Source organism: Rhea pennata, chromosome 3 (genome assembly GCF_028389875.1).
Source record: "Rhea pennata isolate bPtePen1 chromosome 3, bPtePen1.pri, whole genome shotgun sequence".
In the NCBI taxonomy this organism is placed as follows: Eukaryota; Metazoa; Chordata; class Aves; order Rheiformes; family Rheidae; genus Rhea; species Rhea pennata.
In genome coordinates, this window is record NC_084665.1 from 72,521,125 (window position 1) to 72,533,801 (window position 12,677).

General features: G+C 37.1%; 1 protein-coding gene across 9 annotated transcripts in view; it reads right to left on the minus strand.

Annotated features, from left to right (window-relative positions):
• Nucleotides 1-1,323: 1,323 nt before the first annotated feature.
• The window catches only part of LOC134138645 (heat shock factor protein 2-like), a 28,241-nt gene continuing 16,887 nt past the window's right edge, over nt 1,324-12,677 (minus strand). For 5 of the 9 annotated variants that reach the window (XM_062572606.1, XM_062572607.1, XM_062572608.1 and 2 more), the window contains 4 exons: nt 10,131-10,316; nt 7,123-7,192; nt 5,556-5,631; nt 1,324-4,651 (listed from right to left, as the gene is read on the minus strand). In XM_062572606.1, coding sequence (XP_062428590.1) covers nt 4,392-4,651; nt 5,556-5,631; nt 7,123-7,192; nt 10,131-10,316 — 592 coding nt within the window. In that variant the 3' untranslated portion in view covers nt 1,324-4,391. The remainder of the gene's footprint in view (nt 4,652-5,555; nt 5,632-7,122; nt 7,193-10,130; nt 10,317-12,677) is intronic. The other 4 variants (XM_062572605.1, XM_062572604.1, XM_062572609.1 and 1 more) reach the window with 4 other exon arrangements.

Here is a 12,677-nt window from a genome sequence, read left to right on the forward strand (position 1 = left end):
AGACTAATCATGCATGTCAAAAGAACGGGTGATAGAACAAGTGAAGCAGCAAAGCCTTAAGGAGATACAAGGGACTATGAAAACCCCTTTCTTACACAGTGAAGATAAGCTTCCCAAAATTTCTGTGTTGTTCCTTATCTTTTTTAGTGCTCACATACGATTATTTCATGGAAAGGCATGTTATCCTTCCCCATGTCACCCAGTCCACTTGTAGAGATGCAGCATGTTTGTAGCCCTCAGGAAGAGGGGAGGTAAAGTAAGCACAGTCCTTGCTGTCCTGAACACCTGCAGAGAGCTGCACATTACAGCTGCTACAGAAACTTGTCCCTGTTATTCCACTCTGTAAGGCAAGGTCTTCCTGTATCTGCAGACAGGTCATGAAGGACAGAGCAAGTAATCATAGTTCAGAGGATACGGGGAATGTTGGTATCAAGCCTGTTGCTCAGGGCTTGCTCTCTATTAGATTAGCCAGACATAATTTCTACCTCTGCATATAGGAAAAACACTGTCACTGTCAGAAGATGCAGCAACACAGGATGCTCCAATGGTACAGACAGATACCCAAATATGCCAGATAAACCTGTCCCTTCTTGTGAAGAAAGTTTCATTGTCTTCATAGATGCCCAGGCTAGACTTACAGGTGTCCTAAATCCTTCTGATAAAGCCTGCTAATACATCTATAAACATTTCTTAATGGCCCAGTACATGCAAGACAAGGAGCAGTAACCCTTTTTATACAGTCACAGCCAATTATGCTGGGCACTTAATATTGATTGTATAAAACAGATTAAGGACAGCATAGTGCTTCCTTGGGGAGACCCTCATTTGAAGCAAGAGATCATGATTCCTTCCCTTCAGAAAGCATCAAACAACACACGTAGACTGTATCTGAATCTCAATCACCATTATCCCTACACAGAACAACAGAGGTGAAGAAACCTCAACACTAACTACTTTGATCTACTGTCCCACTTCCATTTTGACTAGTTACTTGCTAATACAGGTGTAATATAGACATAGCTAGACACTTGCCTCCTCTATTACCTTAAGAACTGCTAATGACTGTAACAAAACAAACATGTAGCTCAAACGGACTTTTCAGAGTTTGAGTTCCTCAGTTTCTGATGACATTTTCAACTGAGATAATTCAAGTACAAAATTATTCAGCTTTTCAAAGCTATGTCAATTTAAACTGTCACTTCTACCACTTAGCCCTCACTCTTTTGCTCTCACCTATGACTGGATTGCACAAAGGAGAGAAAAGGTTAGTAAAGTTTAAGGAGCGATTTACAGGTGCAGAGAGCATGTTCTTTCACCCAATCCTGTGTTATCAGAAAGTTCTTTATTTTAGTAGAAAGGCTAAAAGAATAGCTAGTTAGCTGGAAAAAAAAAAGGGCACACATAATAGATCATATATATAACAAATTAAACGATATAAGAAAACATAAGCATATTGCACAACAAAAACATTTGGACTAATTCTCAAGAATAAAGTCAGGCAGTCCCTAAGGAGACCTCTTTCCAAAGTAAACAGTCTTTAGATTTCAGACCTATTAGCTATAGAGTCAGCTATTGAGTCCGATAGAAAGGAGATGTCAAGAAAAACTGCTAGCCTAATGAATAGTAAAAATACAGTAAAATGAATCTCTTTCTATACTCTACCAAGTATGCTGAACAACTCAAAAGCATCTTGAATGAAATGTGTGCCGTAAGATGCTATTTTATGGAACTAAACTAGTATGATGCCCACAATATTAATGCTTCACAGATGTTCCACAATTTTCACAGCAAATGACAGTTGATATTTTGCTTTGTTAAGAGATATTGCAAATCAAATTTCAAAGTCTTCTTGCAAGAGACAAGGTCAGCTGGATCTGTTTCAACTTGCACTAAGAACAGACAGTGTGCAAAGTACAATGGCACAGAAAAAAAAAAAGACATTGAGAACTAATAGTCTGGTAGTTTACAGGAAAATAGGATGAAGTATTTCAATTTTGAGATGCATTGTACAACTGTTCCTTTTTCATAACATTAGCAGGCTACAGCATTCTATAACAAACTAGTTGTCATTCATTAGATCATTCCTGGGATGAGATGCTACAGTTAAGTTTATGGCTTAGCTCTTCAGGGTAACAGGAATGATAAAACTTAAGCAATATATAAGCACATAAGGTTATAGTAACTGCTCAATTTTTTTTCATTCTGATATACATGTAAGCAAGCTCCTACCAGGTTGCATTTGTCTAGCTACAAATGCATTGTAAGCAGAAAGACTATGATTCTATCTGGACATAGTATTGATTTCTGTCTTACATGTTAATACGTTTACGACATACACTTGAAAACAGGAGTTGATTGGCAGAATTGTATAATGTTTCAAATGATATGTTCAAGTTACTATTTGAAGAGGTAAAATGCTGTATCAAATATCTCTTTTTCTTGTACAGAAGTGGAACGATGCTCTTATTTTTGTACATTTCACTCGTACATTGAACCTTGCCTTTTTGAAAAACACCAAGCTATATAATTTAATTTCCAGCTTTAAGAGCTGAGGAAGTCTTCCTTCCCTGACCTCATTTTAGGAAAAAAAAAAGAAAAAAAGTTTTGTGCAGGTTTAAGGCTTAAGAATTGGAAGATATTAATAATTAGCATGAAATATTTGTAATGTACAACTTAAGTAGCCCTTCAGTTAGTTTTACTGTATTACAAATAGTTCTAGCACAAGTTAATTGCTTGCTGGTGTTTCTTAAAGCTTCATGTTGTACTATTCTACAAGCCTTCGCTTAGTAGAGCTTGCCAGTTTTTAATCTGGGACTATTTTACTTCTCAGTATCTTTATGAACAGTGCTATCCATCATCTTTATCCACTCTGCAATAAAATTTTCCTCCGTTTAATTTGCAGAAATCTGATAATGATCTCAGTTCTGAGACAGGTCAAGCTATTTACATCTTTCACAGTAGTGTTTGCACTCTCCCTTCACCAGAACAGCATCATAGCGCTATAAAACAGAGTATCACGAAATCTGAGGAATTTGGGAAGAGAAGAAACAGATCTCTCACCATCCCTTCACTAAACCCTAAAGCCCCACCAGATTTCATATTGCAGTAAGAAGCATTGTTAGGGCTTAGGGAGTACCCTTATTCCCAAGATACATGGGATCCTTTTCTGTTCCTCCCAAACCTTGTTGCCCCTCCCCAGGACTCACAGACCCTACACGTGTTGGTGTTCCAGCCCAAGACCTAGCTGATCCAGCGACTGGGAGAGCGCTGCCTACAGGGAAGAGACAGAGAAAACAGCCTCATCTGCTGCCATTTCCCCTTTCTTAGGGCTTCCATGGGGGCTATGCAGGTAGCACCATGTAACACTGTGCAAGAAGCCAAGCGGATAAAGCTAGATATCTATTCATATCACTACCTTGTTGTTTTGGTATCGTGTGGTTCGAATCATGATAGCACTAGTCTCTTATGCACTTACCCACTGCTCTAGCATAAGAGGTCATCCCATAGCAGTCCTGTATTCTCTTAGTTTTGGTCAATGAAAGCTCAGTTTTGAAGTGGTTTAAAGAGAAGTAGTTTGGGCTGCATACTCTGTACTACAATATTCTTGCATATATTTACAAATACACATCATGAAAAATAGCGCTCATGTAACAACATTCTTCGGATATAAACTTCATTTATCTTCTCTTACATCCAATTTTCTTACACCACAGTGGAATAAATAAGAGGGGTATAGATGCATTACTTGTGCAAAGCATTCCCAATGGGCTGTTGCTTCCTTATGGGCCATCCCTTGCAAGTCCAAAATGCAAACTGTGTAAATTCTTATTATGTCACACCCCGAGTAAAACCAAAGCCCAAGGGACAAGAGTCTATAGATATATCTGTATTAAAAACAAACATGATTCAAAACAAACAACTGAAAATGATCCATGGTAGCCAGAGGCAGGGTGACAGAGATCTTAAACACAATACTCTGATTCTCCTTGAGACCACTATTTGCCCTGACTAAAGGGCATGATATTTAGAGGTTCTTGTAATAAGGTAGGTGAAGAGGCACAGGTCCTGCAAGTCTCAAACACTATGATTTGCATTTCAAATCCAATTAGCTTTATTGATTTGTCTATATTGATCACTATGAAGGCAAAAGACAAGTTGGTCACAGAGTTTGCATGTATATTGCCTCTGAACAAGCACAGAAGACTACAGGTAAACCATCCTGGAATGTTTATAGTATCAAATGCTGTCCATAGCACTTCAGTCAGGTTTAAAGCTTATCTGCTACCTTGAAGTATTACGCCATTTAAATATCTGAAAGACTGTTCCTTCCTAGGAGTCCAAACTCTGCACATACTAGGATCTCCTTAAATTAAAAGTGGCCCCTAAGAGGCTTAGCTTTCAGTTAATTCTCCTTGAACTTGGGACAGTCTTTGAGATTTCTCTGTGTTCATGATGTAACTGGCTAGAGTGGACAAGGTAGACGAAATTTCAGAGAGCTTCTGAAGAGACCTTTCTTCCAAAAACAATACTCTTTCACTTAGTTTCATGCTGTCATTGTGCATCTGATTTGTGCTCAGATTTGTGCATCTGAAGTGCTGCTCAGTTTTTTCGGTGGAAAAGTGATTAGTTTTTCTTCTCTTCTCAATATGCCCTTAAAAAAAAAAAAGTAACAGTCAGCACTCAAGATGGGGCAATGATGAAATAAAGACTGCACAAAGAGTTTTAAATTAAACTATGATAACGTTTCAAGAAATCCACTTCCATTCAGGATCTATTTTTTTTTCAAAAAGGAAGATTCTGACATATATTCTTTTGTATTTATTTCCAACCCCTCTCCCCTTTTCTTTTTTTCTTTTTTATTAAAAGTGACACAAAAGCTTTGTTTTATTCCAAAAAGAAAAACTGACACAATATGATAAATTCTGTTAGCACAGACAATTTTTCAAGATTTTGTTTCCTCAAGTAGGATTTCATTAAACAGTATTTATGATCATTATGGCAACAAAGGGCTCATAAATCAAACACAGTAAGGCAACAACTTTTATCTAACCTGAAACTAGCTTAGCAAACACATACTACATCAACAATTAAGTTATTCAAAACCTGTATTTCATGCTATTTCATGTTCCAAACATAAGCACTTCCACAAAATAACTGTTCTGCCAGCTGCAGAAGAGTTCTCAACTCCTGAACATGGGCAAGCTTTCTTCATAGAGGAATAGCTCTGGCATTGGTTTACTGTAGCCCACTGCACAGTAAAAACACTCCAAAGTACCAGTGAGCGGTTTTAACTATATATTTGACAGGCAAAATTAACAGCAATAAATTCAGTAACATAATACTATGTTAAATTAGTCCACCTTTTCAGGCTATTCAAAGATATGATTCCAGTATAGGGGAAATACATCCTCTGTGTTTGAGGAATCTTTCATGGCTTGCCTCCTCTCCACACACTAATGGCTATTTAACAACTCCCTCTTCAGTCTGAACAGAAAAAAAAACAGAACTGAAAACAGGCCAACTGAGAATAGTTAATCTCAATCTACGACTTTTACCTGAGTCTGAACAGGTAGAACTGTAATCTTCTGCTTCTGTGTTTAATCCACTGTTGTCTGTTGGTTGTTCAGATTCCTGTATGTTTTCAATGAAGGAGAGGAGGGGGAAAAAAAAAAAGAAAAAGTAGTTTGACATCTAAAAACTTTTTCCAAATACTAGGGTTTTCTGGGGTAGGTGGGTGGGGGAATTATAAGATATACTAGAGAAAGTCACAAATTATTGTAGTTTCTATAGGTTTCTACTGTTTGCTTCCAAGTTTGGTTAAAACTACTGTTATAGCAACCACACACTACAATTCAATGGACAGTTGGAGACGGAAATGCTATCTATGCTGCAACTGCAATTGCAGCTGTCATCAACTTTATCTAGCAAAACAGAAATCAATTTGAATCTATTTTTGAATTTACTGTTGGCATTTTTTACTTGTTAGGCTGCATACTCATACTGGCTGTCATATTCAGAGTATATGTTAAAAACAAGACAAAACCCATCATCTGGTAGTTTTCTATATTTTGTAGACTAAGTATTAAATACAGATATAGCATTTGGACTTCACAGTTCTGGCAATGTATCACTCTCCCCTCCGCTATATAAGAATCAAAATCAGATCCCACGGTCACATTTTTTTAGGGACATTACAAATAGCAGGTTATGGTTTCTTTTGTTTCCATAATGATCATTAAGGTCCTCTACTCAGTGCTGAGATAGAAGTCTTAGTAACAAATACTATAAACCAAATTCTGTACTCTAAAGCTGTCTTGAGTTTTTCTTTTACCAAGCCTGTCTTCTATCTGTCTGTATCTCTCTCTCTCTCTCTCTCTCTCTTACACACACACACACACACACTCACTCACACTGGACCACTAGAGTACCCCACTTGCAGGTACACTAGTGATGTTATTAAAGAAGCTCCATGAACATAGCTGAAGACATAATTATGAAAACATAGTTATGTGCTGCTTCTTCAAAAATACATAGAGAGCACTGTGGATGACCTCAGAATGCAAAAGGCTGGCAATATTTGCTAAATATTTCCCTCCATACCCTTCCCCATACAACATTACTATGTTATTCAACCCATTTACTTCCTCCCTACTGTGCTACCTCTTCCAGTGTGCTGCAGTAACTATGTTACTTCACTGCCAAAGATGATGAGGTAAATTTTTAAGCTGGATCAGTTCTACAATTCAGTTCACCATTCAAATGCAAAAGCAATTGCATGAACCCAACTCAGAGAATGGTCTAAGAGTGGAAATGCAGAGCTAGGAAGCGTGATAGCTCAAGCTCAATTCTCTCCTTCCTGTGATGGATTTATGAGAAGAAGTGAGGCGCAATAAAGGTAAGACACTTATGGGTTTTACTACTTTAAAATCATAGGACAAAGCATAGGCTAAACAATTCTCTAAATGTCTGATATTTTTCTGATCAACACAGACAACTGCCAAAACAAGATTCATATAAACAAGAAAAAGACAGTATTAGAAACACTATAGTCTTAGGTTATAATAAATCCCTTTATGTAAATAAATAGAATGCAGAAGAAAATAGTATTTATCTTTTTCTTACTAAATGTTCTTGACTTCCACAACTCCTATTGCGATGTTTGAGTACCCAGTTTATATCAGATGGATGTACCCTGGAAAGAGAATGTAAACTTAAACATAAGCTACATTAATAATATACTGCATAATTTCAGTCATAAATATTTTTAGAACAGTTTTCTTCAGTTTTTTTCCAAATACTGAAAACAAATATAGGAATTTAATTCAAACGCACAGCAACTCTTCCACTAGTGTTAGAAAATACCTTACAAGTTGTGGAAAACAACTGGACTACTTTCTTTAGAGCATGTCCTTGCTCCATCTTAGAATGTCTTCAGCCATGTGTGTGAAACTGATGGGAAGAAGTGTGAAGAAATACACTGGCATCACTATCTTTTCAGCTGCCTTGCTGTAGCTTTCTTACATACCTCCTCCCTTATTTCCAGGGAAATTGCATGCTTTGAGGTCAGAGAGAAATTATTTTCTAACAGATCCACCCAAAATCATAAAGTCTTTTTTAGAGATTCTTTACAAATAAGATTTTCTGACATTTTGGTTGCAAATTTCCCTACCTTTTCAGAAGTTACCTTTGTCAAGATACTCTTTACCTAGTGAGTGAACTTGAATATTTTTATTATAGTTTAGTTTATTCTCATCCTTACTAAAGCTAATCTCAGGTTTAATAACTTCATTATGCAGACCAGTTTGTTTTCAAAGCTATTCAACACAAAACTGTAAATCCTGCTGGCTTCAAAAATCTTCAAAAACAGTTGAAAAATTTCCAATAACTGTTACAAAAGAAGCTGTATTTTTAAGAGGACAATTACACAGATTGTAAATTCAGGACTAAGTCCTACCTTGTTAATGCATCTATGTAATTATATTTAAATCTGTAGGAAATATTGCAGATGTTAAAAAACAAACAAAGCACCCCCCAAACCACATACACAAAGCATAGTTTGTGCAGTTTTAATTTTACACAACTCTTAAAACCTACCCAAAAGACAAACATACTCAGACGCAGCTAGGGTAACCAGCAATGAAATATTAAAAAAAAAAAGGAAATGTTTTTCTATGTCTACAGACTTAAAATTACAAGATGTCAAATCTATTGTTATTTCAATTTACAGTAACTTGCCGTTAGATCTGTGGACTTTTTCTGGAAAGGAACACTTCAATTGTAACTTAGCACTCAATAGCATCTTATAACCCAGGAGAAATCAAGATATTGTAACTTAAAGAAGTGAGGGAAGGAAACCAGTCTGTTGTGTACACAGTTGCTGGGTGACCACTGCAAAGCTCTCCTTTCAAAGATTCAGTAGGCAGGGAAGGCTACAAGTCAGTCAGAAAGACTTTAATCAGGTTGTGCACAGGATGGCTATATAGCTGTTCTGTAACCTACTTATCCTGACTCTGGCAAGATACTCTACTTCTGCAGGACAGCATACCAGACAGCACAAAACAGTATCTCCTCTGGAATCATTCAGACTGAATGCATGAACACAGTTTGCATATACACCCTATGTATATGTATTTCTACTAAACATTAAGGATAGCTGAACTGCAAAGGAATGGGCTGGAGCATGACCCGTAAGATTCTTTCCCCTGCTTCCCAAGCAGAACTTGAGATAACTTGAAAACCATTCTGATAATCTATAGGTGGAGTTATGCATCACTAAACTTTTTGCGTAAACCATGAACGGAATAGGGAGATTTTTTAATCTAAAAAGAAAGGATGATTTTTATTCACTTCCCTCAACAAAAGACCTGCTTCATCATGACAGATGCCTGGAGATAGCTAGATCAGTTCCAGTGAGGGGGAGGGAGATCAACTTTACTCTTAACGAATAAAGTCGAAGTACAACATAGCTTTAATATAGAAAGGGGAGAAACAAGAAGCTGTCCAGATATTCAAAGGAAAGAACCATAAATCCATCAAAGACTATCATGAGGTCCCAAGCTCACTCATATTAATTAAAAGAAAAAAAAATCAGCTCTTCCGCATGAAACATTATAGAGTAGCCCTGAAGCAGAGAGAGATGGTCTAAGTGGCTAAAATCCCACAACAGGTTGGTTTGGGAAGTAAAATTGGCTCAGGGAGTCCTATCCCATCAGCTTTTAAAGGGAAAAATTCTCAAGAGCCCTTTTACAACAGTTCTGACGTGGTCTGCTAGAGTGCTCTGTAGATGGGCATAGTAATTGGCTAGCAGATTAATATTATCCATTCATACAGTAGTAAAGACTTCAATCTCTTCATTCCTTGTTTATTATACATCTGATCCGACAGGGGCAGCCACCTACTTTCTTTCAGGCTCAGGGGACTGCAGACCAACCACCTCCTGTATCATGTTAAGTTCACCACCTCCCCCCAGATACCAGATTTATTGTTTCTGCCTAGAACGTAGACAAAGCGTTCATATAAGCATAACGGGCCTGAGAGGTTCCCTTAAATATAGATTTTATTATGAGCCCACATTAAGCTCAGTTACCTGGGATAATACTGTTTTAAACCCCAGTGTACAGGAAAACAAGGGACGAAGGGACTTTCTTCTCTGAAACGTGAGATAGCATCCAAGAAAGGCTGCTGTCACTACAGTAACACATCAGTCCATAGCCTGTCTCCAAGCTGCCAAAGCAGTCAGACTAGCAGTTGAGCCCTCCAGATTTAGCAGATGTCAGTGGTAGGACTTCAGCTTCTGAGTCACAATCACTGACAAGGCAACTGGAGAGGTTAAAGACATCTGACAAAGGTTATTTTGAGTCACCCTGCTACTGAAAGCATACAACCAGTGCACTTTTAATTGGAACCTAACCCTTTCAATACTCATTTGAAGCAATTCACCTAGGTTGGACACTGCTTCACTTGCATGAAGGCCTGGAAGAAAAGGCTACATTATTGAGAAAAATTAATATAAAGGGGACAAGATGGACATGCTTTTACATCAAATTTTGGACACTGACATGTCAGAAACAGAATGTTTTGTGCAAGTAGTTTACCACAGACTAAGGAAGCAAACCATTTTTAAGACTTACTTTCCAGAGCATTCTGCCAAAGAGGATCCAGGCCTAGATACAACACTCAATGAAGGGTCAAATGGTTCTGACTTAATGTCTGCCTTGCTGATCCAGATGAAGTTAGAAGCAGCATCAGTTCTGCTTGCTTCTTTCTTGATGGAGTCTAGACTTGTGCCAGTGATATGGAAGTTTTTTGAGCAGCTGCTGATAAGAACAGTATGTCCATTTATCAGTTTAAGTCTATGTTGATTTAAACACAAAATTCTAACCTCAAAATCATTTCAATACTGGGAAAAAGTGTACTGTGTTAGAAAACACAAAGATTAATGAGAAAACCATTATGTAGAAGATTGTGGGTGTACATTGCTCTACATCTAGCTAAATATCAATTTAGAACTGGTAAAGACTGAGACATAGTTATGATCCAACTGTTCACAGAGGAACTCTTTAAAGTTAGACACTGGCATTGACAAACACCCATTTAACTACCGCTGCTTAATTAAAATGAAGTGTGTCATATAATGACAGTAAAATAAATTTTAATTTAACAAAGAAATAAATTGCTTGCTGCTGCATAAATGAATGAAGAGCTGTATCTTTTAGGCAGAGCAATTTACACCACAGATCGCAGAGTCAAATGGTGACAGACACTGGGAATATTTGGCCAATTCTATTCGCAATTTTATCTCTTTTCTAAACATAAAGCTTCCTAAGCCAAGATGTCAGAGCAGTGGTATAAATGCAGCCAGAGATAATGGATCTTTCTATCATCTTCTTCCTCTCCTTTTTCATTATCAGATCACAAGTTCTGGGACACCATTGCTAAACAGCAGTTTAAATTCAAGGTTCCATCAGAGCAATCATTACTCCTCAAGTATTACCAATAATCTTGTGAGGTCCACTGCGCAAAATGCAACTTGCGAGCTACAGACAACAGTAAATTTATTAATATTTTTTACATCAGTAATCACCAACGTAAGAATAACAAAACACAGCAACTTCTTTGCAAATACTATTTCATACCACCTCCCAGCACAATAGTTTATTTTTGGCCCAGGATTAGGATTATCCAACGAGGACCACCCCTCAGAAAATGCATCTTACTGGCTAAATTATGCCCAACAGACATATACCCTCTTTTAGGCTTCTTCACTTCACAATGACTAGCAAAAACCACCACTGTGATTCTTCCCAAAATCACCTAAAAACCACCCTCTTCTGCCTGAAAGGAAAGTTTTTACACTGCCTTCTCTAATAGCAAATCATCTTCTGAAATTTCCTATCCACAACACATTAGGCACTCCACAGGAGAAAATTTCAGATTTGTTCCCAAAGATGCTGCCAGTAGATAAAATGAGTGTTGATTTTACATGAAAAACTTCCATTAATATTTTAGTTTAAAACCTGGAAGCTACTTGATAGAAGAACAAGGTGGGGAGGGGGTAGGAGGAGGTGAGGAGAATAAATCAGAAAGTTCTGGCCAAAGGTTCTAGCCAAATATACTACAAAAATTTGTTTCATTTTTATTCTTAATTTCTTAACATACCAGTATCTTAGCATCATTAATTCTACGTACTCTAAAAATATTTATAGGCAGATGGACTGCAAGGAATGTGAACAAGGAAAGCCAGCTCACGCTGTAGGGAGGAACACATAGTTCTGGTATGCTAAAAATAAAAAGAAAGCATTAACACACCATATGCTGTGCAACAGCAAATAGTGTTATTTAGAAATGTTCCAATCAAAGCTCACTGGTAGAGGTTCAGACCTACTAGGGGTAAGGGAAAGGTAAGCTCACTTAAATCAGCCACTTCTGACAGTCATGTGCTTCACTGCATAAACAGATGGAAGAATTTTATCTAACAATTTAGTTTCATTCATATTGCATAAACCCTCGGATAGCATATATCCAATTAAAGATTTCTCCCTGTAACAAAGTGACTAACCATGCAAGATAGAGGTTGAAATACAACTGGTGAAGCAATTTTTAATTTGTACACAACCAATGTTATTTTCTTTAGGGCTGACTTGCACCTTAATTGTAGTAATTTTCCATACAGTAAACTCTGTTTTAATCTCTGTACTAGTAATACCATACAGATGAATTCTCTCTCAAGTTATAGGAGAAAAACAATAAGAAAAGAGGGAAGCTCTTTAGTAAATCAAAGTATTTGCTTGGAGTAAAATTCTAATTTCAACATTTTGCACACTACATGCAACATACATGCAAGAACATAGCCTCTGTGTGTGTGCATACACACAGTGAACGTTCAATGAATGAGTAATTTTCTTCCACGCCTCCAAACTGTAAATAGCAACTACTACTGGATTATTTTTCTGAATGTGTCAGTTAATGATCTTGCGACTGGGGAGAAGGTTAGCATGACTTAAGAGATGTAAATATTTTAAGCAATAAAAAGACTTTAAAATGCCACGCAAGTTTGGTCTATTGACTGTAGCATAGAACTGGCTGAAGAACTACAATTTAAAGATAAAACATCCTAAGGCAAATCTGAATCCATTTTAGTTTTCACTTTCAATTTATAAAATGGTGATAGATTCACA